The sequence below is a fragment of the Pseudorca crassidens genome, chromosome 14 (assembly GCF_039906515.1).
Source record: "Pseudorca crassidens isolate mPseCra1 chromosome 14, mPseCra1.hap1, whole genome shotgun sequence".
Taxonomy (NCBI): Eukaryota; Metazoa; Chordata; class Mammalia; order Artiodactyla; family Delphinidae; genus Pseudorca; species Pseudorca crassidens.
This window is the reverse complement of record NC_090309.1, coordinates 12,632,469-12,657,929: the sequence shown is the minus strand read 5'-3', so window position 1 is coordinate 12,657,929 and position 25,461 is coordinate 12,632,469. Positions and strand designations below refer to the sequence as shown.

Genomic DNA, 25,461 nt, shown 5'->3' with positions numbered 1-25,461 from the left:
AATAACTCAAATGCTAGTGCTTCTAAGACATTAACTTTTCTGTCTATGCTCGTCATGTTCACTTCTGTCATGATCATTTATGAAATGGTTGCAAATTGTAGTAGAATGGTATAACTGAGCAGGACCCTGTGGGGACTTCCCTGGACAGACCCCCCCCTCCAGTGTCCTCTGCTTGCCTCTTGTTTTTTAGGAATACTTTAGCTTCCTAGGTCTTCCTCAAGTTCCAAAGAATAAATTTAATCAGAGAAGTGAGAAAATGCAGAAACAAAGGAAAACAGTCGAGCAAGACAAAATAATAATAGTTTAGCCATTAAATGAAGTTAAGGACATTTAGTTTCTCCTCAAGGGCTATATATAATATTCTGAGTCATGTCCTTTGAGCTGTTTTGCAGATACTGAAACCCCCACCAGGTGGAAGAAATTAACTGTATGCTGCCCACAAGCACATAGACCCCAGACTGGTTGGAACCAAAAGGTTGATGATGCTGACTCCCAATTACCTCACCATCACCCAGTCGGAAGAATGTCCATGAGCTGATCACGTACCCTGCAACACTCTCCCTCACCCTGTCTTTAAAAACCTTTCCCTGAAAGCCATTGGGAGTTCAGGCCTTCTGAGCATTAGCCACCTGTACTCCTTGCTTGGCGCCCTGCAATAAATGCTGCACTTTCCTTGACCACAACCTGGTGCCAATAAATTGATTTTATTGCGCACAGGTGAATGGGCCCAATGGTATCCAGGAAATTTTGGTTTCCATTAGAGTGTTCTTCTTTACTTTTACTATTTCCCTCCCTGAATCTGGGTTTAGACTTCCCCAGAACTTCCATGTGTTGTGTAGCCTGTGTAGTTCTGTGTGTGATGTTTGTTGTTGTGTTTTTTTTAATTTTTATTGGAGTATAGTTGATTTACAACGTTGTGTTAGTTTCAGGCGTACAGCAAAGTGAATCAGTTATACATATGCCTTTATCCACTCTTTTTTTTTTTTTTTTTTTAGATTCTTTTCCCATATAGGCATTACAGAGTATTGAGTAGCATTCCCTGTGCTATACAGCAGGTTCTTGTTAGTTATCTATTTTATATATAGTAGTGTGTATATGTCAGTCCCAATCTCCCAATTTATCCCTCCCTCCCCCTTATCCCCTGGTAACCATAAGTTTGTTTTCTACATCCATGACTCTACTTCTGTTTTGTAAGTAAGTTCATTTGTACCCTTTATTTTTTAAGATTCCACACATAAGCGATATCGTATAATATGTGACATGTGTCTGACTTACTTCACTCACTATGACAATCTCTAGGTCCATTCATGGTGCTGCAAATGGCATTATTTTTTTCTTTTTTATGGCTGAGTAATATTCCACTGTATCTATGTACCACATCTTCTTTATCCATTCCTCTGTTGATGGACATTTAGGTTGCTTCCTGTGTGTGATGTTTTTAGCACTTGTTTGTGGAGACTATAGTAATATAGGGGCTATAGTGTGGGCTTGGGATCACAAGATGAAAATTTGGGTCACAAAGGAAGTGTGATAGATTTTCAATCCATGTGACTTAGGACACACAGGTTTCAGGAGACCCTGAACACATCACCCTTTTGTATAAAGTTGCTTCAGATCTTCTCAGAATAAAAACAAGTTCCTCTATGCATTAGTCACTAGCTATATCTGGAGCTTTTTGTCAACACACATACACACACATGCAGACACAGGTTCATGCATGCATACATGCACACCATACACACATGTGCACACACATATGTGCACATGCACACACACACACACTAACCACACTAACACACACAGCTACACTCAAGACTTCCTTCAAGCCCGTATATGGTTGTCTCCTTTGCCTGCCCCACACCTCCCCCTGCCCCTCACCTGGCTGGCCCCCATGCCTACACCATCTCCTCTAAATCCTTTCCTGACCCCCTGGGATGGGACCACTCAGTAGTCCAGCTCCCTGGTGCTGCCTGAAGGAGAGGTTACCACACTGTGTTCTACTCACTTGTTTACTGGTTTCTGGCTCAGGACCTGCCAGTTCAGTTCACTCTGAGATGTAAATAGTGGACGTGACCTAAAGTGTGCCTCTCCCAGGAATTTACATAATACAGCTCTGATGGGTTGGTTGTGGAAAGAAGCCTTTGGCATGGTCACAAGGAAGGAGGAAGAATTTCAGGGATAAGACTTGGGAGGGGTGTCTATCAGAAGCTGATATCATTATTATTATTAATGATAATTATAATAGCAGCATCCCATCATTATTTCTACCTGAGCCCTGCAGAATTTCAACCCAAGGCTCCCTGAGTAATGTTTGGAGTGTTTACTAGTCATTCCATAGGAAGCAGTCAATAGATGTTGGCTTTTGTTCATAATGTCTGGTGTCCCCACCCACACCATATGTCTTTAAAGGGTAGGGACCGTGTCTTCTAAATCTCTTGTATCCTCTTCCTCTCCGAAGCATTCATATAGAACTGACATATATTAAAGCTCCAAATGTGTTTCTACTTAAATAGAGAACATGTTCAACTCATCTTTGCTGGCCCTTCTCTTGTGAAATGTGCCTGCCACCCACCCAGGCATACCCAGGTCTCCTCCCACTCCTGGCCCTGCTCCAAGCGGGGTCAAGTTGAGTTACCACCGGTGAAGGAGGTAGATAAGCTGATGTGGAAAGATGAAGCAGGGGTCAGGCCAACCATGGAACCACAACATCGAAGCTGATCCCAGGGCAGAGCCTAAGAGAAGGCAGGTGGGGCGAGAGGTAGGGCAAAGAGAAAGCTGAGATGAGCAGAAGCCCTAGAAGCAGGTGGATTGGTCCAGTGCTGACCTCAGGGGCCCAGGCTTAAAATCTGGGTCCTCCTTGAAATACTTGGATGATTCCTCCAGGCTTCCTCCTTCACTCCTTCACCAGGCATCTACAGTCAGGCCCCACATATATTCCCATCTTAATTTTTGGCAACTCCTCAGCCACAAGCCTCGGGTCCCTGCACGTGGATGACTCATCACGCCCCAAGTGTGCTGGGAGCTCTCCTCCATCACACCTTCCTTAGTTGCTCCCTCTGCTTAGAAATGCCCATCCACACATTCTCTGCCCTGAAACTACTTTTTCTTTGAGGCCCAGATTAAATGCCCTTTCCTTTGTGAAGACCCGTCCAGCCCTCTCCACCAGCTGCACCTCCATGCTACAGTGGCGTCCGTTTACCTTGCTGCCATAGATGTCCTCACACCGTATCCTGAATGTCTAACGAGAACCAAGTGATCATCCATTAATTTGTTCAAGAATTTGCACTTACTCATCACCTTCAATGTACCAGCAGCTGTCCTGGGCACTGGTGACCCAAAATTGAACTACACCCGCTCAAAAGGCACAGAGTAGTCCCGGCACATAAATACATAGTTAGGATGTCATCGCCAGGGGATAAAATAATGGGGCACATGAAGGCCATGGAGAGGCAGGGAAAGAATCAAAATTTATCAGAGCCATAAAGCTCAATATGTCTCTCCTCTGCTTAAAATCTTCCCATAGCATCCATTTTCACTTAAAAATAAATAGAAACCTTTATTTGCCTTCAAGACGCCCCCATGATCCAGCCCCCGTTTCTCTTGCCCACCTCCTAACCCTCTCCAGGGTCCAGCCCCCCAGGCTTCCACTGCTATTCAGACACAATTAGCCCCTTCTGTCTCAGGTCTGTGCGTTTGCTATTTCTCTCCTGCATCACTTTCTAGTCCCACTGCCTCCTGCCCTTCAGCCTCAGCTCAAACGTCACCTCCTGCAAAAAGTCAGGGTCACCTCCCCTGACCACCCTCTCTAATGTTACCATTGGGTACCTACCGCCCTCACCCTCTCTCATGTAAATTGCCCTTGTTTGTTTTCTTGTTTGTGAATTTGCTTGTTTAGTGTTTCTTCCACTCAATTATCAGCTCCAAGGAAGTTTAGTTTTGTTGCTCCTAGAATAAGAGTGGAATAAAAATTTGCGGAACGATGTTGGCGTCAAATGGACCAGACGTACATGTACAGCCTGTGTGACCTTCAGCGAGTTACGTATGTCACTTCCTTTAGTCTAGTCTCTTTACCTGTCAAATGCAGGTAAGAATACTTGCCTTGCAGGGTCGCTGTGAGGGTGAAGATACACTGTTCTTAAATGTCCTGGCCCACAGTACATGTTGGACAGATGCTGAGTGGTTGTACAAGAGGAAGAGGACCAGCAGTCCACCCCTCTGAGCCCTGACACCACGGGCTCTCTGCTCTAGCTTGTTTGACTGTGGATCCTCTACGAAATGGAGAGGGATTTGGGGCTCTGAGGATGAGTGTCAGTTTTAACTACAAACTCTCAGTGGAGGGCCAGCCCTATATTCCCAGCTGTAAACTGTCAACTCAACTCATCAGTTCCACAGTAACCTTAAACTCAGTACGTCCAGTCCAAGCTCACTGCCTTTCCATCACTGCTCCTGCTTGGTCCTCACACATCAACATTAGCAGGCAACTAATGGTACCGGTCAGTCAGTTGGATGACTGATTCATTGAGAAGTATCTGATAGAAAAATCGTGACCTGAACTAAAACTGAAATTGTAAGCAGCCCAAGACATTGTCCATGGACAGAGGAGGAGAGCTGGGTTCTGCCTAGAGTTTCTCGGTTGTTTCTAGAAGCTCTGGAGCAGAGGGGCCAGAGGAGAAGCCATGGCCAGGCTTCCAAGAAGGACTCACCAAGTTATCCAGTCCCTTTGCATTGAATAGTGCACACAGAGGCCCACTCACTCCCTGTGTCAGTTTCCTACAGCTGCTGTAACAAGTTACCACAAATGCAATGGCTTAGAACAACATAAATTTATTATTTTACAGTTCTGGAGGTCAGAAGTCTGAAATGGTTTTCACTGGGCTCAAGTCAAGTTGTTGGCATGGCTGTGCTCCTCCTGGAGGCTCTACGGGAGAACCCATTTCCTGCCCTTCTCCAGCTTCTAGGGACCACCTGCATTCCTTGGCTCACAGCCCCTTCCTCCATCTTCAAAGTAAGCGGTATAGCATCTTCCAGTCTCCCTCTGACTCTCAGCCTCCCGCCTCCCTCATAGGAGGACACTGGTGTTTGATTACCTTGGGCCCACTGGGATACTACAGGATAGACCAGCCTTAATCACATTTGTGAAGTCCCTTCTGCCGTGTAAGGTAACATATTCACAGGTTCTGTGACCAGGATGTGGACATCTTTGGGGGGCGTTATTATTCTGCCTCCCACAGACCCCAAGCAGAATGAGCTTGGTTTGGGGGCGCCAGGCCGGAACCCAGCTTCCTGCCTCTCTACTGACTCTGTTCAAAGTAGAGCTCAGTGCAGGCTGAGGGCTCACTCTCCTTGGTGAGTCGTACCGGCTCTTGGGGCTCAGCTGAGCCACAGAGAAACCAGTCAGGTCAGGAAGCAGCCTCCAGCCTGAAGGCGGCTGTTGGATAAGATTGCTGATTGCGTGTCAGCCCTCGAGGCTTCTGGGGCTTGGCCAACAAGGGACCTGAGACGGTGGCTCTTTCCCCAGGGAATTGCCCTCTGAAGGTTCTGGAGGCAAGGGTCTGGGTGCTGGGTGCAGGGAAAGAGGGTGGAAACCTCAGCAGGAGGGATGTGTGGACCTGGCCAGAACCCACAGATGAGCACAGAGAAGCCAGAGCGCCCTGGAGGCCAGGCCAGGTCTGCAGGGGCCCCCAAAACAGGGTGCGGTCTCTCACCTCCAGCTGCAGGGAAGGCCCCTCCCCTGCCTCCACACATGCCAGGCAACGACTGCCTCCCTGGATCCCCAGGAAGACGGGGAAACTGGTGTGGCCCAGGCCTCTGTTGGGGAGTATGCAGATCATCTCTGGGGTGGGGCGGGGGGAGGAGAAAAGAGAGCCAGGAGATGAGGGGACCCCAGATCACAAGCTCGAACAGGAAGGAGCTGGGCCAGGGCACAGCTGGCCGCACCCCTGCATGCACGCTGCAGGGTGAGCTGGGACTCCTACAGGGGTCCTGACCCTTCAATAGGAAAGGGAGAGCTTGGGGTAGACGGAGCTTGGGTGAGTCCCAGGGCGTCGAGGCCCCAGATGCTCCTGCACGGCAGTTGTCTGCGGCGGGATCCCCCACCAGGAGGTGGCGGTCTCTCGTGCACAGAGCCTTCTGATCTGCGTCCTTAATTCTGAAACAGGAGGCAGTGCTGGTGGCCCGCCCCCTTCAGGCACCCCTGAGCCCCACGGCCCTCCCACCCCACACTCTGAAGGACAGCATGGAGAACTAGGGCCTCTTCTCCTTCTTCAGGTGAGAAGTAGGGGTGCTACTCCACCCAAGAGCATGTCCAGACCAGGTCAGGGGCTTCCCTGGTGGCGCAGTGGTTGAGAGTCCACCTGCCGATGCAGGGGACACGGGTTTGTGCCCCAGTCCAGGAAGATCCCACGTGCCGCGGAGCGGCTGCGCCCGTGAGCCATGGCCACTGAGCCTGCGCGTCCGGAGCCTGTGCTCCGCAACGAGAGAGGCCACAACAGTGAGAGGCCCGCATAACGCAAAAAACAAAACAAAACAAAGACCAGGTCAGCCTTAGGCGAAGGAAGTCCTCCCAGTCCACCTCTGTCTCTACCAAGCTTGGCCCCTGTCAGGCCCTCAGGGTGGTGACCGGAGCCTGCGTCTTCCCACTGAAGGGTAGAGTTTTCCTGACGCTCCAGCCCTTTTCCATGCCTCCCCTGAGAAATTTCCTAACGAGGTTCCGATGTCTCTGGGATGTGGTGAGACTTCTCCCAGATTTTCTGGGCCCACCCAATTTTTCATATGTTTATTCTCTTCAGTAAAGGGATTAATTGAGTATATAATAACGTGTGGTTTGTTTTTCAGATATTTTAAAGGCTTTTTATAGAAGAAAATCCACAAATGAGGGGGGAAAAAAGTCCAATGTGATGGTAAGCATGCCAGCCTGGCCACCCTGCTCCGGTGAGTGTGTAAGGGCTGGGCTGGGCGGGGCGGGGCTATGGATGCCAAATACAGGTGGTCAGCAGGGAGCTGGCCCTGGGATTGCCTGTGGTTCTGACGATCAGCCTGGGAGGGTAAACTCATGCCAGGGAGGCTGAGAAGGAACCGTGGTGAGGCTGTGCAGCCTCAAAGCCACGCCCACGCTATTAGCCCATGGCTGGTTGGTTTCAGACATGGTCGTCAGCTGCTCTCAGGCCTGGGGAGCCCTCCTTATATTCAAGAGCAGAACCTCCTGGCCAACACCACACTTCCAGGAGATTCTTCTCTCTCAGTAACAGCTAATTATAATACCCTTAGCCAATGACTGTATGTGTTTAAAGCAGGTTCCCCTGTACAATAAAAACGAAGATCTGAAAAGAGCCTGGGTTTGCCAGCTGGCCTTCTCCCTCCAACCTGGACAACCAAGAACTGTGGATAACTTAGCTGCCAGCAATATTCTGTTCAGAGACCAGAACCCAGGCTAGATACCCCAGAGAGTTGACATCTGTTTTGTCATCTGCGTGGTCCATGCACTTGTGTCTTGTCTTCCCAGCTACGCTGTACCTTCCCAAGGCCCTGACCGGCGCCCCATGTCTAGGATAGGATGGGCCCATGGAGGAGCTGAGGAAATGCATCCCAGGTGTCAATCCTATTTTATTTTTATCATGCCTTAACTCATTCCTCGAAGAGCTTGAGATAATCTACAACAAAAATCACAGACAATAAAGTGGTAAACTAAAAGTAAAGACTCAAATGTCAAGTGAGATAAAATGCAGGTAAGAGTTGGAAGCCCAGACTGGGAATAGAGGCCACAGAGGCTAACATACAAAGATGCTGTCACTGAGATTCAAAGTTATCTCTGAGCTTTTAGAGAATGGAGGCCGGAGCAGCACAGAGAACCTGGAGTCTGAGTCCTGGCGCTGTGTGACATTAGGTGCTTTATAACCTATTTGAGCCTCAGTTTCCAAATCTATAAAATGGGCTTAGTAATGCCCCCTTTGTAGATTTCTCAGGATGGAGGCAGGGCAGTAGAATGACTGGCATCTTGCAGAAGTTCAGGAAAGAAAGCTCTTGTGATTATGATGATGATTAAGCTTAATTATGGGGCACTTGAGATTTCTGGGGTGAGAAGGAGACTGATTCAGCCCTCTTTCCTCTTCCTCTGTCATCTCCAGACACCCTGATTAGGAAAAGGAAGACTCCAGGAAGACTTACATGTAGTATTTTGCCATGGGGAGGGAGCACATTCCTGCAATCAGGGGTGACTGGTCCTTGCTGAGAGGGAAGGAAAAAAAGGGCCATCAGAGGATGAATGGATAAAGAAGATGTGGCATATATACACGATGGAATATTACTCAGCCATAAAAGATAATGAAATAATGCCATTTGCAGCAACATGGATGGACCCAGAGATTATACTAAGTGAAATAAGCCAGACGGAGAAAGACAAATATCATATAATATCACTTATATGTGGAATATTAAAAAATGTTAAAAGTGAACTTATTTACAAAACAGAAATAGACTCACAAACATGGAAAACAAACTTACGGTTACCAAAGGGGGAAGGAGGGGCATAAATTAGGAGTTTGGGATTAAGATATACACACTAATATATATAAAACAGATGGATAACCAACAAGGACCTACTGTATAGGACAGGGAACTATACTCAATATCTTGTAATAACCTATAATGGAAAAGAATCTAAAAAAGAATCACTTTGTTGTACACCTGAAACTAACACAACATTGTAAGTCAACTATATTTCAATGAAATTTTTTTTAAAAGAATGGCTGTAATTTAAAAAAAGGGGGGGCTGTCAGAGAAAGAAGGGGGTGGAGCTAGGGAGCAGACATCCCAAGGAGCCAAATTACCCAATCACAGGGTGGAAAGTTCTCACTAGGTGCTTATCTACCAGAACCCACCAAGGGCTCCTCAGCCCAGCAAGCTCCAGGCAGCTCTGAGTCTCCCTCATTTGGGGCCACCCGAGTCGAGCTGGCAGGGGTGTGAGCTTGACTGTGCACTGGTGCCGCCGGTTCTGGGAAACAGGATGACAGGTTTCCCAAAGAGTTCAGCCAGGAGCCCTTCCTGGGGCTCAGACTGGGGTGGGGTGTGCTCTAGCCTCACAGTTTAAGGAAGAACCTGACTGACATCCTGTCCCACTCCCAGCCTGGCCTTAGAGTCACCACCTCCCCCTGCTTCCTCCGCTACTAGGAGGAACCTCCCACCTGCAGCCAGGACGGGATCTCTCTGCAGTTAGAGGGTGTCGTTCTGGGGACTGGATCGCTTTGCCAAGACTGTGATCTGTGAGAGACCATGCACACTCCCCTGTTCTGTTCCAGATGGAAAACAGCACAGGTTTGAGATACACAGACTTGCGTTTTTGAGGAGGAATGATCTAAAAACTGAAGCCAGTGTTCCTGTACAGACCCTAAACCACAGAGCTGCACGTGGCTCCACTCATTCCGGTTGGATTATCCGTCCCTAGAGCGTTTCCCTGAAATGACCACCTTCAGAAAGGCCATTCCAGAATCCAGCATGGAAAGAAACCCAGAGCCAATCAGGGCATGAGGGTGGTAGGACTTGGAGAATAGCCCAGAAAAGTAAAAGCAAGGATGGCTAGGGCTGATTCTCTCACCAAGGAAGAAGGGAAAGAGAAGAGAAAAGATAAGAAAGCAGAAAAGAAGAGGAAATAGGAGAAAGGTAGGAATGAGGAAGCAGGGCTCAGAGCAGGAGAGAGTGACACTGAGGGACATTTTGGGAAGCAGGTAAGGAGAAGCAGATTGATGAGATGGCAGGACTTCCGGCCATCTCAGCATCCCTGAGCAACATGGCCTGGATCTTAGAAGAAGGACTTAGCCAAGGTGGCTTTTAGTACTGGATCTGCCACTTGATCACCTTGGACAAGTCATTTCCTAATCCTTGGCTTTGCAGTGAGAGTTTAAGGGTTGGTGAGAGCAAAGGATCACAGGAGTACAAATTCTGGATGGATGTTGGTGATGTGAATCAGAGTCTTAAAGCATTCGATGTACTCTGTAATTTCACCTGTTGCCCTTATTCTATGGGAAAATAAGGAATTGCCCAAATGTTTAATAATAAAGATGTTCACGGCATCATTTTTTATAATAACAAGAAGCTGAAAATAATCTACCTGCACAATAATAGGTGACTGGTTAAAAATTTATGGTAAATAAGAAAGTATGTGTACATTAAAGATGATGTATAAAAACATTTTATGATATAAAAATGGTCAAAATACATTAAGTGAAAAGCACAGGTTATAAATAATGTGTGCATTATGATTCCATTTAAATCTGCCCACATACATAGAAACAAAGATGTTCGACACTTTACAGCACTTATCTATGGCTGACAAGATTATGAGTGATTTTTATTTATTTACTTTATCATTTCAACATTTTTCCTTATATGAAAATAAATTTCCTTTGTAGTATATGGTAAGTTTTAATTTTTTTTTTAATGAAGCGTTCGATTACAGTCGTTGGCTTTCCAAAATGTGCCTGCCCATAGAATCACCTGGGGGACTCTTGAGAAGTACTGTTGCCTGGGCTGAAGGTTCTTGAATGACTCAGTGATCAACTGGTCTTGGGAACGTACACACTAGCTCAGTTCTTCTCACTCTCTAATAAACGTGTAAGTCACCTGCAGCTCTTGTTAAAATACAGATTCTGATTCCCTAGGTCTGGGGTGGGACCTAAGACTGTGTTTCAAACGTGCAACCAAATTACGTTAATGTTGCTGGTCCCTGAACCACACTTTTAGTAACAAAGGACGAGATGATCCCCCAGCCCTGATAGGTCGACAGCAGCATGGCTTCCATGCAAGCCCATGTGACTGAGATGCTGTGCTCTCCCTTGGCCAGGCTACTGGGGCTTCTTTGGTTGGAGCAGCAGAAATATGGCCAGCCTAGCAGCTGCGCCAAGGGCTGGCCGGAGCAGACAAAGTGGAGGGTCCCTGTGTAAAGCTGGATAGGCAAGCTGATGACTCCCGCTCTTGGTCCGTGTCAGCTCAAAGAGCTGGCAGAAATTCAGGACTGATCGAGTCCAGCTGGATCGCTGGGGTCCTGTTGTCCTGGTCCAGCCCCAAATTCCAGTGTCTCTCCTACAGACTCCCATATCAGGAACCCCTGCCTGGGGTCCTGGTATAGATTGTGATGAAGTGAGGATCGTGTAGGAGTGAGAAACTGACTTCTAGTCCATCAGAGAGCCTGGGCTCCTGGTTTTGAGTGTTTGCCATGATCCCTCCCAGTGCACCACAAACTCCATTCCCCAAGCTTTCCCTTCCCTATTGTCCCCAAGTGACCTTTCACTGGACTTTGGTCTATACCCCTCTCTGGACCCCATCCTTGGCTGTCTCAGACCTCATCAATTCACCTATCCTGGGTCAAATACCACCACCTAATAGCCCTGGGCTTCCCCATGCTCTTTTGCACATCACACCTGTTCCAGCCTCTCCTTCATCCTCCTACACACTATCTCCATGGAATCTGTTCCCTCCAAGACAAATATTAACTTCTGTGGAGCCAAATCCGAAGATTTTTTTTTTTTTGATTCCTCTGATCTTTGGCCATTGTCCCCCTGGGACCCCTTGATATTGATTCACACCTCTCCATTCTCCTCAGATGCATTGTAGATTCTCCCTTTGTTTGGGGGTCACCCCTAAACCTGGAAGTCACCGGCCAAGGTCCTAAGCTCTTCTCTTTCATATCACATGAAGCTGCAATCCATCCATTTCCTCAGCTGCAAGATCATCTTTCTCTAATGCCTTCCAAGTCCAGACTGAACATCCTCCTTTATCTCCAACAGCCTACAGGACACCACCCTTTGGATATCCTGCCATCACACCCAACCAAATTCATCTAAGGTCAAATTCACCTTCTCCTCCCAGCTCATTCATCCCTCCTGGTTTCATTTCTCTCACTGCCATAATCTTCCTCTAGACAGGTAGGTTCAAATCCTGAGAACTGTTGACAATTTCTCCCACTTTTCCTGACTCTATGTCAGATTTATCAAGTCCCAATAAATAAATTCTTTAAAATATAACTTTGTTTTCTTCATAACCATTGAAACTGCACCTGTATTCCTGGTTTCTCTACCTTCAATCCAGCCCAACCTATGTGAGGTTCCTGGACTTGTATTCTAAGTACTGCTTTCATCACATCCCCATCCAGCTCTAGAATCCACATGGGTTTTCCATTGTATGATATACTTATCTTAAGTGTATCTCACTTCTCCGTGGACACTAAACCACCTCCCAGGCAATGAGACTTCTTTCTTATCTTCTCGGTAGGCATACTCAAAGTTATCTTTCGGGCTTCCCTGGTGGCGCAGTGGTTGAGAGTCCGCCTGCCGATGCAGGGGACACGGGTTCGTGCCCCGGTCCGGGAAGATCCCACATGCCGCGGAGTGGCTGGACCCGTGAGCCATGGCTGCTGAGCCTGCGCGTCCGGAGCCTGTGCTCCGCAACGGGAGAGGCCACGACAGTGAAAGTTATCTTTCATTTCCCGACCTCATCATTGTCCATTCAAATCTTTGACATTAAGATCACTGGACATGGCATTATTATCTATAGGTTGAGTATCTAGTTCTGCCAAGTTAATTATCAGCTCAGAGAAACAGCTCAGACATACAAGTTCATGTCACTTACCCTCCAATCTTCAGTTTTCAGCATCTATAAAATCATGGAGTTAGAGGATGTGGTTATTAAGATTCTTTCAAGATCAAACAATCAATGATTCCATGACTCAGAGTTTAAAGACTCTTTACTTTACCATTGCAAACGTACTCTGAAGTCCCATTAAATTTCAGTGTGTTATTTATTGTTTTATGTATAGACACTTTTTCCCTTATAAAAAGTTAACAAGTTCTTGAAGCCACAAAGCATAGCTTGTAGCTCTCTCCATCTGTCCCCACTGAGACACACTGGTGCTCATGAGCAGGACATAGAAACACTCACCGCAGATTCGGATGGCAAGGTTGGTTCCAGACCTAACTCTGCTACCAATTTATTTTGTCACCTTGGAAAATTCCTTTATTCCCTAGGCCTCCAAATCCTTATTATTGGAATGAGGCGTTGGGCAAGGTCAATATTTTTCAAAACTATTTTAGGTTTCACGAGGAAATTTTAAACAGACACTAATGAAAGTTAAATGGATAAAAGACACCTGCTTCTGCAGAAGCAGAGAATGATGGTGACACTAGGACCCAGCCAGCATCGACTACTGAAGCAGGCACTGGGTGTGTACGTCAATCCCAATCTCCCAATTTATCCCTCCCCCCTTTCGCCCTTGGTAACTAAACACTCTACTATATATAAAATAGATAATAAGAACTTACTGATAGCACAGGGAACTCTACTTAATACTCTGTAATGACCTATATGGGAAAAGAATCTATAAAAGAGTGGATGTATACATCTAAAAAGATGTATATGTATAACTCACTTTGCTGTACAGCAGAAACTAACACAAAAACATAAATCAACTATATTTCAATAAAAATTACTTTAAAATTTTTTTTGAATTTTTTAAAAATAAAACTAAAATAATGTACACTGCAAAAAAACCCCAAAAAACAAAAAGGCACTGGGGCATCTCTAAGGAACCTCAAGCTTCATAAAACATTGTTGAATACCACTGGCCTAGATGAGTTCTTCTGAAATTACTTTCTAAAACCAGTGGTCCTAAATATTTAAAAATCTTGACTTAACCTATACCTTCTCCTCAAATTCCTTCTATGTGATCCTAGACTTATTTAGCATCCCATGGTGATCTATGTAGGGAATACCTTGCTAACTAGAGAGCTTGACAGGAGGAGTTAAAAAGAGGGGGCGTATCAGAGCTATTGACAGAGGGAGAAGAAAACAGAGAAAGATAGAATACTGCCTGTCCACCACTGACCTGCAGATCCCAGGTGCCTGGAACCTCCAACTGATTTCTCCAGGGCATGTGCACTGAGTTTATATTGCCTGGTCAGGGTGGGTAAGCCTGTAGCAATCTTTATAACTGTCTCCAGGATGGGGAAGAAGGGCCTAGGGATTTCACAATGTCTTCAGCACAGTATGGATAATAAGGAGGTGGGGAACAACAATGAGTGTTTGTTGCAAGAGGAGAGAGTCACCCATAAAGCCTTGGCAAAAGCCAGACACTGGGACTCTGCTCATAGCTATTATTCTGGGTGGTTTTGGCAGCCAGATAAATGATGCTGGGGTCAGACGACTTTATATCACCTTCCCTTTGGTGCCCCATGGGGCTCCATCCTAGCCATAGGGAGGTGGAAGAAGCAAGAGCGAGTGTTTCTGAAGGGCCTAAGGACAGACTTTTTTCTGTAGCCAGGCTGTGGCCAGTGAGGCGATGTGAGAACAGGGACTGATGGCATTGTGAGTATGACCCTGTTCAGAATTATGAGAGGAACGTCTCTGTTTTTCAACAGGTTCTATTAGTTGGTACCAGTTGATGAGATGTAATGTCTAAGGAAATCCACTACAGACAGAAGACGTTGACCTTAGATTCATCCTGGAACTGAGCAGGTGCCCTTTGCCCTGGACTATGAGAGCACCTGGCTCAGTGTGATCAGGGTTAGGGGTGAAAAACACTCAGGCCTCTGATTGATATTACTTAATTCAGTCCATCCATCCACCCATCAGTCCATCAACCCAGCCATCCAACCATCCATCCACCCATCCCTCCATCAGTCCATTAACCCATCCATCCATCCATCCGTCAGTACATCTACCCACCCACACATCCATCCTTCTATCTATCCATCCATTCATCCATCCATCCATTCATCCACCTACTCACAAGGGGCAGAGACACTTGGGCATAGTGCCCAACATAGACCAACTGCCTTATGGTAATTCTTGCTCACAGGTCATTTGCAACGTTCCATAAAAGGCTTGGCAAGGAGGTGGGAGAGGTCAGTCCTATACCCATATGTCTGCAGAGTGACGGATGAGAAAAGATGGGCAGAGACGGGAACAGATTTCTGTTTTCTAAAGCCAACAGTCATTCTTCACTCCCTTTCCCGATCTCTTGTCCCCTCAGCGGAAGAGGTCAAAGTACAGGGTATTATATAGGCAATCAATGAGTGCTTACTGAGCATTGACAATGCCCTGTGACAAAGGCATACAACACCTGGTCCCTGTTGTTAAGTAGCTTTACAGTCTGGCTGGGGGCTAAGCCATAAGCACTTGAAAAGACCAGACTCTCTAATCTGTGGGCCAAGGGAATATTGGAGACAATAGAAACCGAGAACCTTCTCGAGTAAAAAGATAAATTCCTAGAATTGAAAGGGCCTTAGCCCTTTACATCGTTCCTCATTTTTTTTAAGATATTTATTTATTTATTTTGGCTGTGCTGGGTCTTAGTTTCAGCATGCAGCATCTTCTTTGCGGCACGCAGGATCCGTTTTGGTTGTGGCATACAGGATCTAGTTCCCTGACCTTGATCCCTGGTCAGGGACCTTGATCCCTGGTCAGGGAACTAGATCCTGCATGCCGCAACCAAAAAAGATCCTGCGTTGGGAACTCAGAGCCGTATCCACTGGACCGCCAGGGAGGTCTCTGTTCCTCCCTTTTCATCTACTTGTGTCAGCTCGTCCCTGCTAAAGCCCTTTTGAATTCTTTAATCCTACAAATGATGAAGCAATCACTTCAGGCTGCAGAAAGCTTCAAGAATGAGGTGAAATTTCAGCCGCTCCCTGCCAGGTGGGCGGAGGAGAGAGAAAGAATATTCCAAGGTGGAGGAATCGTTTCCACATTCAACACTTACTGGGTCCCGCTTATTTGCCAAACATTATTCGAGGTGCTCGGAAACAAAACTGACACAGCCTTGACCCGGAGGTGATTTTAGGGGCCTCAGACCCCAAGTCAATTTATTACAAGGAGGGGGAGTTAGCATAACGTGAAGCACAAAGCCCTGTCAGAGCAGATGACCAGGGACCTCCACTCGGCAAAGGCTCCTCAGAGGAGGTGACAATATGAGACTGCGGCTGGGCCTGTGGGCAGAAGGAGAGCGTGAGCTAGGTCTGTTCTCGGCAGCCCTGAGAGGCCTGTGGTAGCAGCTGTGCTGCCTGCTGCCCAGGGACTTGAGCTGCGTCTGGGCTGGAGCCGCTGCAATCCCCAGAGGCAGACGCTATGGCCTGGCCTCTCCCTTGCTGGTCTTTCAGCAGAAGGTGAACCTGCCAGGCTGGTCTGACTGGTGAGGCACAGATGGAACTCCTGGGGCTCCGACTTGAGCCCCTCCTCTGGCTTCTGTTCTCATTCCCCAGACTTTAGGCAGGGACCCTGGAGTCACAGTCCCTGGCACGTATGTCTGAAGGTGCAAAGGTAGTCAGGGAAGATCTAAACCTTGTGGGAACAGAGAATATTCAACCAATTTGGTACGATCTGCTTTTAAATCAGATGTTTGTGGAAATAAAAGGGTTGGTGCTCATTTTGGGAGGGAAAATAAAAGTCATGGAGAAAATTGCAATCATAATAAAATAACGAATTTGTTTCTCTTCCCCTGCATAGTAGTTATCTATTGCTGTGTAACAAGTGACCCCAAACTTTAACAACTTAATGCAGGAACACTTAACTTTCTCCAAGTTTCTGAGGGTTGGGACTCTAGAGCAGTTTAGCTGGGTGATTCTCTTCAGAGTCTCTCACTAGGTTGCAGTCAGCCAGGGCCGCATCGCCCGAAGGCTTGCCTGGGCTGGAGGAGCTGACTCTAAGCTCCTTGGTGTGGCAGTTGTCAAGAGGCTTCATTTTTCACCAATGGGTCTCCTTACAGGGCAGCTCACACATGGTACCTGGCTTCCCCCAGAGCAAGTGAAGAAAGAAACAGAGACCAAGATAGAAGCCACAGTGTCTTTTATTACCTAATCTCAGAAGCGGCATAACATCACTTCTGCAGCATTCTACTGGTCATGGAGACAACTCTGATCCAGTGTGGGCGGGGGCACACAGGGGGTGTGAATACCAAGAGATGGGGATCATTGGCTGCTGTCTTCATTCCTTGGGGCTGCCCTAACCAATTACCACAAACTGGGTGGCTTCAAACCACAGAAATTTATTCTCGCGCAGTTCAGGAGATTCGAAGGCTCCCGAGCTCCCTCCGAAGGCTCTGTGGAAGAACCTGCCTCCTCGCTTCTGATGGTGCCCCAATCACTGGCACACCTTGCCTGTGGCATTCTCCTCAGCCTCCATCTTCTCATGGCCTCCTTCTCTGGGTTTCTTTCTTCTTACAAGAACAGAAGTCCTGCTGGATTTAGGGTTCACCCTCATACAGCATGACCTCTTAACTAATTGCATCTACAAAGACCCTACCTCCAAACAAGGTGTGAATGAAAAGTATTGCCTGCCATTTCAGTAACCAGAGGATGTGGTAGCCACCAAGCCATCACATTACAGCCTCCCCCAGCAGTGAGGTCTGAGGGAACTCAGGATGGAAACAGAATGCCCATAGCTGCAGCCACCCACCACAGTGCATCCTGAGGAAACCCCGGATGAGAAAACACAGGATACTGGCCCCAGATAGCTGAGGTGCCTATCAAAGGAAAGATTCCAGTGAGCCCAGAATCTTGCATCTTCCCATATATAGAAAAGCGCTGAATTCCTTAACTTGAGATGTCTGATTGCCTTAAATTAACAATCATCTTTGATGTTCCGCATACCTGGTCTTTGTTGCAAAAACTCCTATATATCCCGGCTTCCCGCTTGCCTCTTTGGAGCAGTCCCTTAGAGTTATCTGAGAGGCTGTCTTCCAGGCTTGAAGCCCTCAGAATGCCCAGCAAATAAAACATAACTCTCAACTTAAGGTTGTACATCTTTTTTCAGTTGACAAAGATCACAGTCTGAGGTTCCCAGAAGGACATGAATTGTGGGGAACAGTATTCCACCAGCCCAGGAGACCCCTTGGAGGCTGGATCCCACCTCTTGGAATCTCAGAAGACTGTGACCAATCCAGGTCAGAGCACAGGACTGTTACCTGTACGTTACCACAAAGCATGAAGGATTCCCACTGCTCCCCTGCCCCTGCCCCTGACCCCTTAGGGGTTTATTTTAGGGGTTTACCTTTCTGCAAGGTTTCACATCAGTAGTGCCACCCAGCAGAAAAGAAAACTGTGGACTAAGCCCCAAATCTCAGAAGGATTTACCCAACCTGGGAAACAGGGAGGAAGAGTGGCCGTGTGCCCAGCCCCTCCACGGTGGAGGCCCTGAGAGCAGAGGTGGGTTCATCACCACGGGTCTCCTCCTACACCTCCTGGCCCTGCCCAAGCTGGCCCGCCCCAGGAGCCCTGGGGGCATGTCGCCCTAGTCACACTGCTGGAAGTAGAAGTCCGTGATGGGGCCGTCCAAGCTGGTGTCCTTCGGGAGCTGAGTGACCCGGAGAGGCTGGTCCACTTCGGGCATGGTGCAGAGAAACCAGCCCGGGTAGGCGGCCACCTCGAAGCTAGAGGTGAGCCCCGTATCCCGCCGGTAGAAGGTGAATCTCTTGGCCTCCTCGGCACTGTGGTAGAGCTCCATGATGTTCACTGGCTGCAATCAAAGGGCACGGCAGGTGGCTGAGGGGTAGGGGCCGGCCCCAAGGCACAGGGAGGCGGAGCCATAATTAACAGAACCCTGGAGGGAGAGGAGCCCAGGAAGCCGTGGCATCGGCATCTTTGACTTAGTGAAGCCACGTGGTGAGGCACCCCCAACAGGACCCACCTCTAGTTTCAGAGTCGGTTCCTGCTCCATCCCACACGACAGGCACTGGCTCCCACCCTGGACGCCCAGGATGACTGGAGAGAGCTTGGCATCCAGATACCGATTGGGGACCACGCTGATCTCCTCACCTAGAGGAAGGAAGCAGATGCAGGGACCTTGGCCGCCCTTCCCTCCCTCTGCCCCATCATGGGCTGTATCAGGCCTCCTGTCCCCAGGCTGGACAGAAGGGGAGCCTCATAACAGCTGTCATGTAGGGAAGGGGGGTCTCCTGCCAGCTGGTCCAGTGGAAGTCAAGGCAGATAGCACACGGTACCACCTCCCAACCCCACGCCCACTCCAGGGTCAAAAGTTCAAGTCTTCTCCAAGCCCAAAGGGAGACTGACCACCTCTTTTAATGCCCCTCGACCTTCCAGCCTCTTTTCTGTAACCTGTCTTGATAAACCTCCTATTAGAGTTAGTTGGTATCTTTCCACCCCCTGTGAGATTCCTGAGAACAGAAAAGGGTCTCACTTTTCTCCGTGAAATCCCTCCATCTCACACACACACACTCAGCCTCACAGAGGGCTCTGCCTGGCCCCAGCGCCCAGTAAGGCTGTTCTAGGCGAGTAGGTATGTGCCACGCTAGGGAGAAGGTCCTGTCACACTGTGTGGGGCTGCGTGAATGAGCACGAGGCCAGATGGCATCACCTGCTGCTCTAGGCCCCACCACTCTGAGTGACTGAGGACCCTCAGAGCACCGAGAGGACCAGGGGCAAAGGGGCAGAAACCCACTCCCACATGGGAGTGAGGGTGTAGAGAGCCTGCTTTAGGGCTCTCCTCAGCACTGGTTCCCACAAAAAGGGATGTTGGACCCAAGTCCACCTGCGAGGAAATGACAAAACAGCTATCTTGGAAAATAATCCCACCTTTGCTTAGAGGCTTCCGGTGGGACTGGGGCATGACGCCATGCCGGAAGGTGTGCTATTTTATTTGTCCTTGCTCAGAGCCTGGTTTTCTGACGCCCCGTCTACTGTGTCAGGCCCAGGGTCTGCTGGCTTGTGCCAATGTTTCTAAGCCCTCTTCAGGCCCCCTCCCCTCAGAGTATTTAGAAACCTAGGGAAGTAGGGTCCTCATTTGCCACCAACCTTTAATGACCTTCCCTGCTTGCAGCGCTCCGGCTTGAAGCTGGTTATCTTGCAGATAAAGCACCTTCAGTGCCGCATCCTTCATTCTAAAGCATCAGGACAGGATGACACTCAGGGCAGGTGGTGGGTGCTCCAGCTTGCCTGGGCTCTGAGAGTCCCCCAGTCTCAGGCACCGTCACCCTGTCTTCCCACTGAGCCAGAACCTTCTCTCCCAGCCCTGGGGGCTCATGCCTACCGCCAGGACAAGGCCACAGCCTCCCATCTGAGTCTGGGGTTTGCCCCTTCATCCTATTCAATCTGTATTTTTTTTTTGTTTTTTTTTGCAGTACACGGGCCTCTCACCGTTGTGGCCTCTCCCGTTGCAGAGCGCAGGCTCCGGACGCGCAGGCTCAGCGGTCATGGCTCACGGGCCCAGCCGCTCTGCGGCATGTGGGATCTTCCCTGACCGGGGCATGAACCCGTGTCCCCTGCATCGGCAGGCGGACTCTCAACCACTGCGCCACCAGGTAAGCCCATCCTATTCAACCTTTTCTACGCTAACCAGACTCTTCCCGGTGTCATGTTGGAAAAGAAACTAAACTGAGTCAGAGTCCTGTGTTCTCATCCCGGCTCTGCCGCCATCACTGCTGAGTCACGACAGACAAGTTATTCACCCTCTCTGGGCCTGAGTCTCCTCATTGCTAAACTAAGAAGATGGGACAGATGCTGCCCAGGCCTCTTCAGGATAAAAATGCGCCTTGACTGACTTCCGCCTTTACTTCCGCTTGGCCATACAGTCCCTACCACGTGAGGGATTTCTTTACATTTAAAATTCGTTCATTTTGCTTTTCAAATTTAATTCACACCTACAATCTCAGTTGATTTTCTGACATCCTGTGAGGCGAAAGCTGTACTCTAAAGGGGGTTCCTCCAGATGTGTACAAATTGGTTCAATGCTGACTAAACACAATTAAACAAATCTCTACTTCAAAGTGACTAATATGCTGAAGTGTGCTATGGTCCTTTTTTAAGGGGACTTAGAAAGCATATTTCCCACATTTCCTGGACCGAGGAGCATCATTGTATAGAGACACTCGTAGGACTGGGGTTCCACAGAACGCACCTTGGGAAAAGCTATACTAGACTCCGAGTTCAGTGAGAGCAAGATTCTTCTCATTCACTGTTGCAAAAGTCCAGCTCATTGTAGAGCCCCTGGCTCAGCACATGCCAATGGACAGACAGGCTGACTGATAGAAGAGTTTTGCTGCTGCTGTCTTGTCCCAGAGGGCAGCCAGGAGGTAGTGGTTGGATTGACATCTCTTCACTGCGGTGGGTGGTAACAGCAGGGCTCTAAGCCGGGCCTCCTAACTCCCTAAAAGGGATGAGGCCACAAGCCCCTCTCATCAGGGAAGCCCCAGGAGAGGGCCTGCTCCCGTCTGAAGAGGCTGGAAGAACTCCTCTAAGGGCAGGGAGTTGCTGTTCACACCTTCCCAGCTGCCCATCCCACCTGTGGGACAATCACAGCGCCCTCCCCGGAAAGGCTGGACAACAGATCTACCCAGAATTCACTCCCCCGCAGAGGACATGACCCAAGCAGAGGCTCAGATACTCACCGGAAGCACAGCGCCCCACTCAGGACCATCTCGATCTTCTGTGTGTTGACACTCCTATTTTGAGATAACAGAAAATCTTAGGTGGAGATAGAGGCTGAGCCGGCAGGGGCCCCAGTAAGCAGCCCCCTGAGCGCCCCGGCATACGAACAGCCCCCAAGGATCAGGGGATTCTAGGTCTGGGGTTAGGAGAGGTGAAGCCCAGCTCCCCAGAGGACACCTCAGACTGCTCCTTTCTCTTGGCAGGACCCGAGGTGTCTGCCCGCTCCTCCGAGGTTGCCTCAGCCCTTTGAGTGACGCCCTAGGGTGGGGCCCCTGAAACTGCCTCAGCCTCCGGAGAAGGGGGGTTTCCAGAGTGATTTCACACCACCTGACGCTTCCAGAAACACCTGATGCTCATTATCTCTCTCAGGGACGGAAGCTGCTGGAGACAGTCTTCTTCTAGCAATTCTGAAGAGACAGTCTTCTTCTAGCAATTCTGAAGAACTTCCAGGGGCTTTGCAGCCCTTAGTGAGCACTCAGCTCCTGGACATGTGGCCCTTCCAGACCCAGGGGTATCATGCAGAGAACAGCTCAAGGAAAGCATATTTTAGAACAACCCCCTTTCCTCCTTCCTCCCTCCCCTCCTTCCTTCTCTCCCTCTTTTGTTCCCTCCCTCCTTCCTTTCCCTCTTTCCTTTCTTCTTTTCTCCCTCCCTCTCTTCCTTCCTTCCTTCTTTCCTTCCTTCCTTTCTGCCTTTGCCGGGACTACGGGAAATGCTAGAGGTGGAGCTCTCCTGCTTAGGGGATGTTAAGTCTACGTATTCATTGTAGATTAACGTGAAAATCCGTATTGACAAAACAAAACAAAACACATGGATACTAATCTCCAGTGTGTGCGTCATCAGCAAACCAAGGAAAACAGTTTTTCCCCTGCACATACACGCCTGTAACCATCACAGCTTTACACACGACTGCATCCCAGAACCTGCACTCATTCCAGCACGCTTTTTTCATGTAGCAAGATAGCAGAATCTCCTTCCATACCCAGTACAATGATATCAGAATACTGAATAGCCATATAGTGTTTCATTCTACAAATGCAACATCATTTACTTATACCGATCTGTTATTATTAGTCCTTATTGTTATTATTATTATGTGTCATTGAAAAGCATGTTGTGACAAACTTCTTTGCTCAAGTGTCTGATTATATCCCTTGGAAATAAAACCTAGCTTGGGCCATCTATGATTGATCTTTCTTCAGTACCTAACTGGTAAAATAACATGTGACTGTGTAACGATGCATGTTGTTTTAATCCATCCATACACTCTCTGTGATGGATCTAAATGAAAGGTAAGGGTCAGTGCATAATGACAAATTAATTTTGTCTTGAGCACCACGGATAACCATTTATTGCTAAGGCATACCTTTTTTTTTTTTCACCGCCGTGGCCGCTCCCGTTGCGGAGCACAGGCTCCGGACGCGCAGGCTCAGCGGCCATGGCTCACGGGCCCAGCCACTCCATGGCATGTGGGATCTTGCCAGACCGGGGCACGAACTCGTGTCCCCTGCATCGGCAGGCGGACTCTCAACCACTGCGCCACCAGGGAAGCCCTAAGGCATACCTTTTAAAGAAACTGTATTCAGGCTCATGGGCTAAAATGTCCTTAAAGTGTTCAAAAATAAATAAAATATCAAGTTGTTCAAAGGATAGAAAAATAACTCAACACTCATAATGCCACTAACGTGATAAACACCTTTCAGAAAATGTAGAGGCTTATGCAAAATTGTTGAATTGGCCATAAATTGACCAAACAAAAATAACACTATTTGTGCAAATACTTGCAAAAAAGAACAAAAGAAAAAAGAAACTCCAGAAGGAGTTGGCCATTAGGCAAAGTGGCTTTAAGCAAACAGGCTTTCATTTACAAAGTGATAATAGAGAAGATTTTGTTTCCCCTAAAAAGGTAAAATGTCATCTGCCCTGGTTGCCCTCTCTGATTTCCTAACCCCAGTGAATTGCACCCCAGGACACTGCCGTGGAGCTTCATCAAGCGCTTTCCTCATTCTGCTAATAAAGAATGAAGCCAGTACGTGGCTGCCCACCCCCGGGATGCCGAGGATTCAGGGGGATGTCTCCGCCAGCTCGGTCTACTCCACCATGTGCATAACAGGGGATGGATACAGAGCGGATGGACGGGACAACAAATGGATGAGCCAGGAAGGTGAAAGTACGAAAAATAAAACAAACCCCTGTTAAGAAAATTTCTCCAAACTTGAAAATAAAACACAATGATGACATCATGTGCTCTCAGTGTCATACTGGAGCATCCTCAAACAGTCCCACCAACAATTGCTCAGTTCCCTGGGGAACATCTGTCTTTGTTTGACTTACTAACTACCATGGATTAGCTATCAAACTCTGTGAAGTTAGATGTGAACTAAGAGAAGATTGATAAATTTCAAATGATTCCTGCTTAATAGAAAAGATAACCTCAAAGGGTACAGTTGGATTGCCTTGCAATTCATTAAGCAGTTTTTTTTTTTATCTAAGCCAATCTACTCCACAATTTTTTTCCTGACTGATCATACAAGCCTCTGTTCCTTAACTTATCTTTTGAATTAACTTTATCATCCTGCCAGTTCCTTCATTTATTAATAAAGATAAATCTTTTGTGTGTGTGTGTGTGTGTGTGTGTGTGTGTGTGTGTTACGCGGGCCTCTCACTGTTGTGGCCTCTCCCGTTGCGGAGCACAGGCTCCGGACGCGCAGGCTCAGTGGCCGTGGCTCACGGGCCCAGCCGCTCCGCGGCATGTGGGATCTTCCTGGACCGGGGCACGAACCCGTGTCCCCTGCATCGGCAGGCGGACTCTCAACCACCGCGCCACCAGGGAAGCCCAAAGATAAATCTTTGACACATGCTCACTATGTGTTTGTATGAGAGTCATGTTTTGGGTTTTTTGAAAATGAAACTGGCGTTAGCGAAAACAACGTTATTTTGCCCCAGACTCACACACCATGTGTGGTGGCTTTAAATTATGTTCACAGATTCTTTGATACTCCACCCTTTAAGAGGTGGAGCTTCATCCTCCTTCCTTTGAGCGTGGCTGGACTTAGTGACTTGTTTCTAAATAATATACTATATGGTGGAAGTGGTAGCATGCCACTTCTGAGGCTAGATGGTAGAAGGCATTGCAGCTTCCCCCTGGACCTTTCTTGAACCACTCACCTGGGAGAAGCCAGCTACCGTGTCACAAGCAGCCTGCAGAGAGGCCCACGTGGTGAGGAGCTCAAACCTCTAGCCAACAGCTCACTCGCAAACCTACCAGCCCCATTAGAGCCATCAGATGATGCAACCCTGTCTGACATCGTGACTGCAACTTCATGAGAAACCCTGAGTCAGGCCACCCAGCTAACGCCACTTTTCAGATTCCCGATTCTGAGAATCTATATGAAATAATAAATGTTTGTTGTTTTAAGCTGCTAAGTTTGGGGATCATTTCTTACACAGCAGTAGGTAACTGATACACCTTGTCATCACGACTGGCAGTTTCTGTTTCTGTTGTTCCTGTTGTTTTTTCATTCTCCAGTCTTCAGTGACTATCCTCCCTTCTTAGGAAACAGCTCAATACTTCACAGATTTTATAGGACTATGGAGGTGCCCAGACGCTGTCCCATCCTGCAGAGGGGTAATGTTACCCCAGGTGACTTCCAACCACCCTTGAGCAGCAGTGCCCTGGAGGTAGGTGTGGCTCCTGCCCTTGACAGAGAGATGAGGATTCAAACAACACGTGTACACACCTGTATCAGTATGTAAGCACACATTCACAAAACGTTTATTATAGTAAAATGGTAGTTTTTTATTAAGAAGATAAATTTAACAATAATTAAAATAAACAGTATTCATTTGGTCTTCATTATGTCCCCAGAACAATGTTTAATGATTGACCTGAATTTTCTCGTTTTGTGCTCAGAACTGGCCTGTGTGGTAAATACCATTATTATGTCTCATTCACGGATGTGGAAACCAAGCATAGAAAGATTAACTGTTTCCTGATATTGGACCTGCAATTTGTATTAGAGTCAGAACCAAACCCAGGAAA

The 25,461-nt window shown here is 47.9% G+C and overlaps 2 protein-coding genes and 1 long non-coding RNA gene across 4 annotated transcripts; 1 reads left to right on the top strand and 2 right to left on the bottom strand.

Annotated features, from left to right (window-relative positions):
- Positions 1-5,291: 5,291 nt before the first annotated feature.
- On the bottom strand, positions 5,292-8,195 carry IL1F10 (interleukin 1 family member 10). Its single transcript, XM_067704413.1, is given in 4 exon segments — positions 5,292-5,444; positions 5,649-5,831; positions 6,061-6,148; positions 8,164-8,195. Coding segments are annotated over 4 exon segments (456 nt in total).
- On the top strand, positions 6,027-8,605 carry LOC137205961 (uncharacterized). The gene is made up of 3 exons (XR_010934384.1): positions 6,027-6,267; positions 6,835-6,930; positions 8,124-8,605. It is a non-coding gene; the product is annotated as an uncharacterized lncRNA (long non-coding RNA).
- Positions 8,606-16,809: 8,204 nt separating this feature from the next.
- On the bottom strand, positions 16,810-21,958 carry IL36RN (interleukin 36 receptor antagonist). Of its 2 annotated transcripts, none has more exons than XM_067704407.1 (5): positions 21,747-21,958; positions 21,380-21,433; positions 19,788-19,873; positions 18,664-18,791; positions 16,810-18,492 (listed from the first exon to the last, which is right to left on the bottom strand). In XM_067704407.1, exons 2-5 carry the CDS (start codon positions 21,406-21,408, stop codon positions 18,268-18,270), a joined length of 468 nt encoding a protein of 155 aa, XP_067560508.1. In that variant the 5' UTR covers positions 21,409-21,433; positions 21,747-21,958; the 3' UTR covers positions 16,810-18,267. The 2 variants fall into 2 exon arrangements, with proteins under 2 accessions (XP_067560508.1, XP_067560507.1); XM_067704406.1 differs by lacking the exon at positions 21,747-21,958 and adding an exon at positions 21,597-21,664.
- Between the last annotated feature and the right edge of the window lie 3,503 nt (positions 21,959-25,461).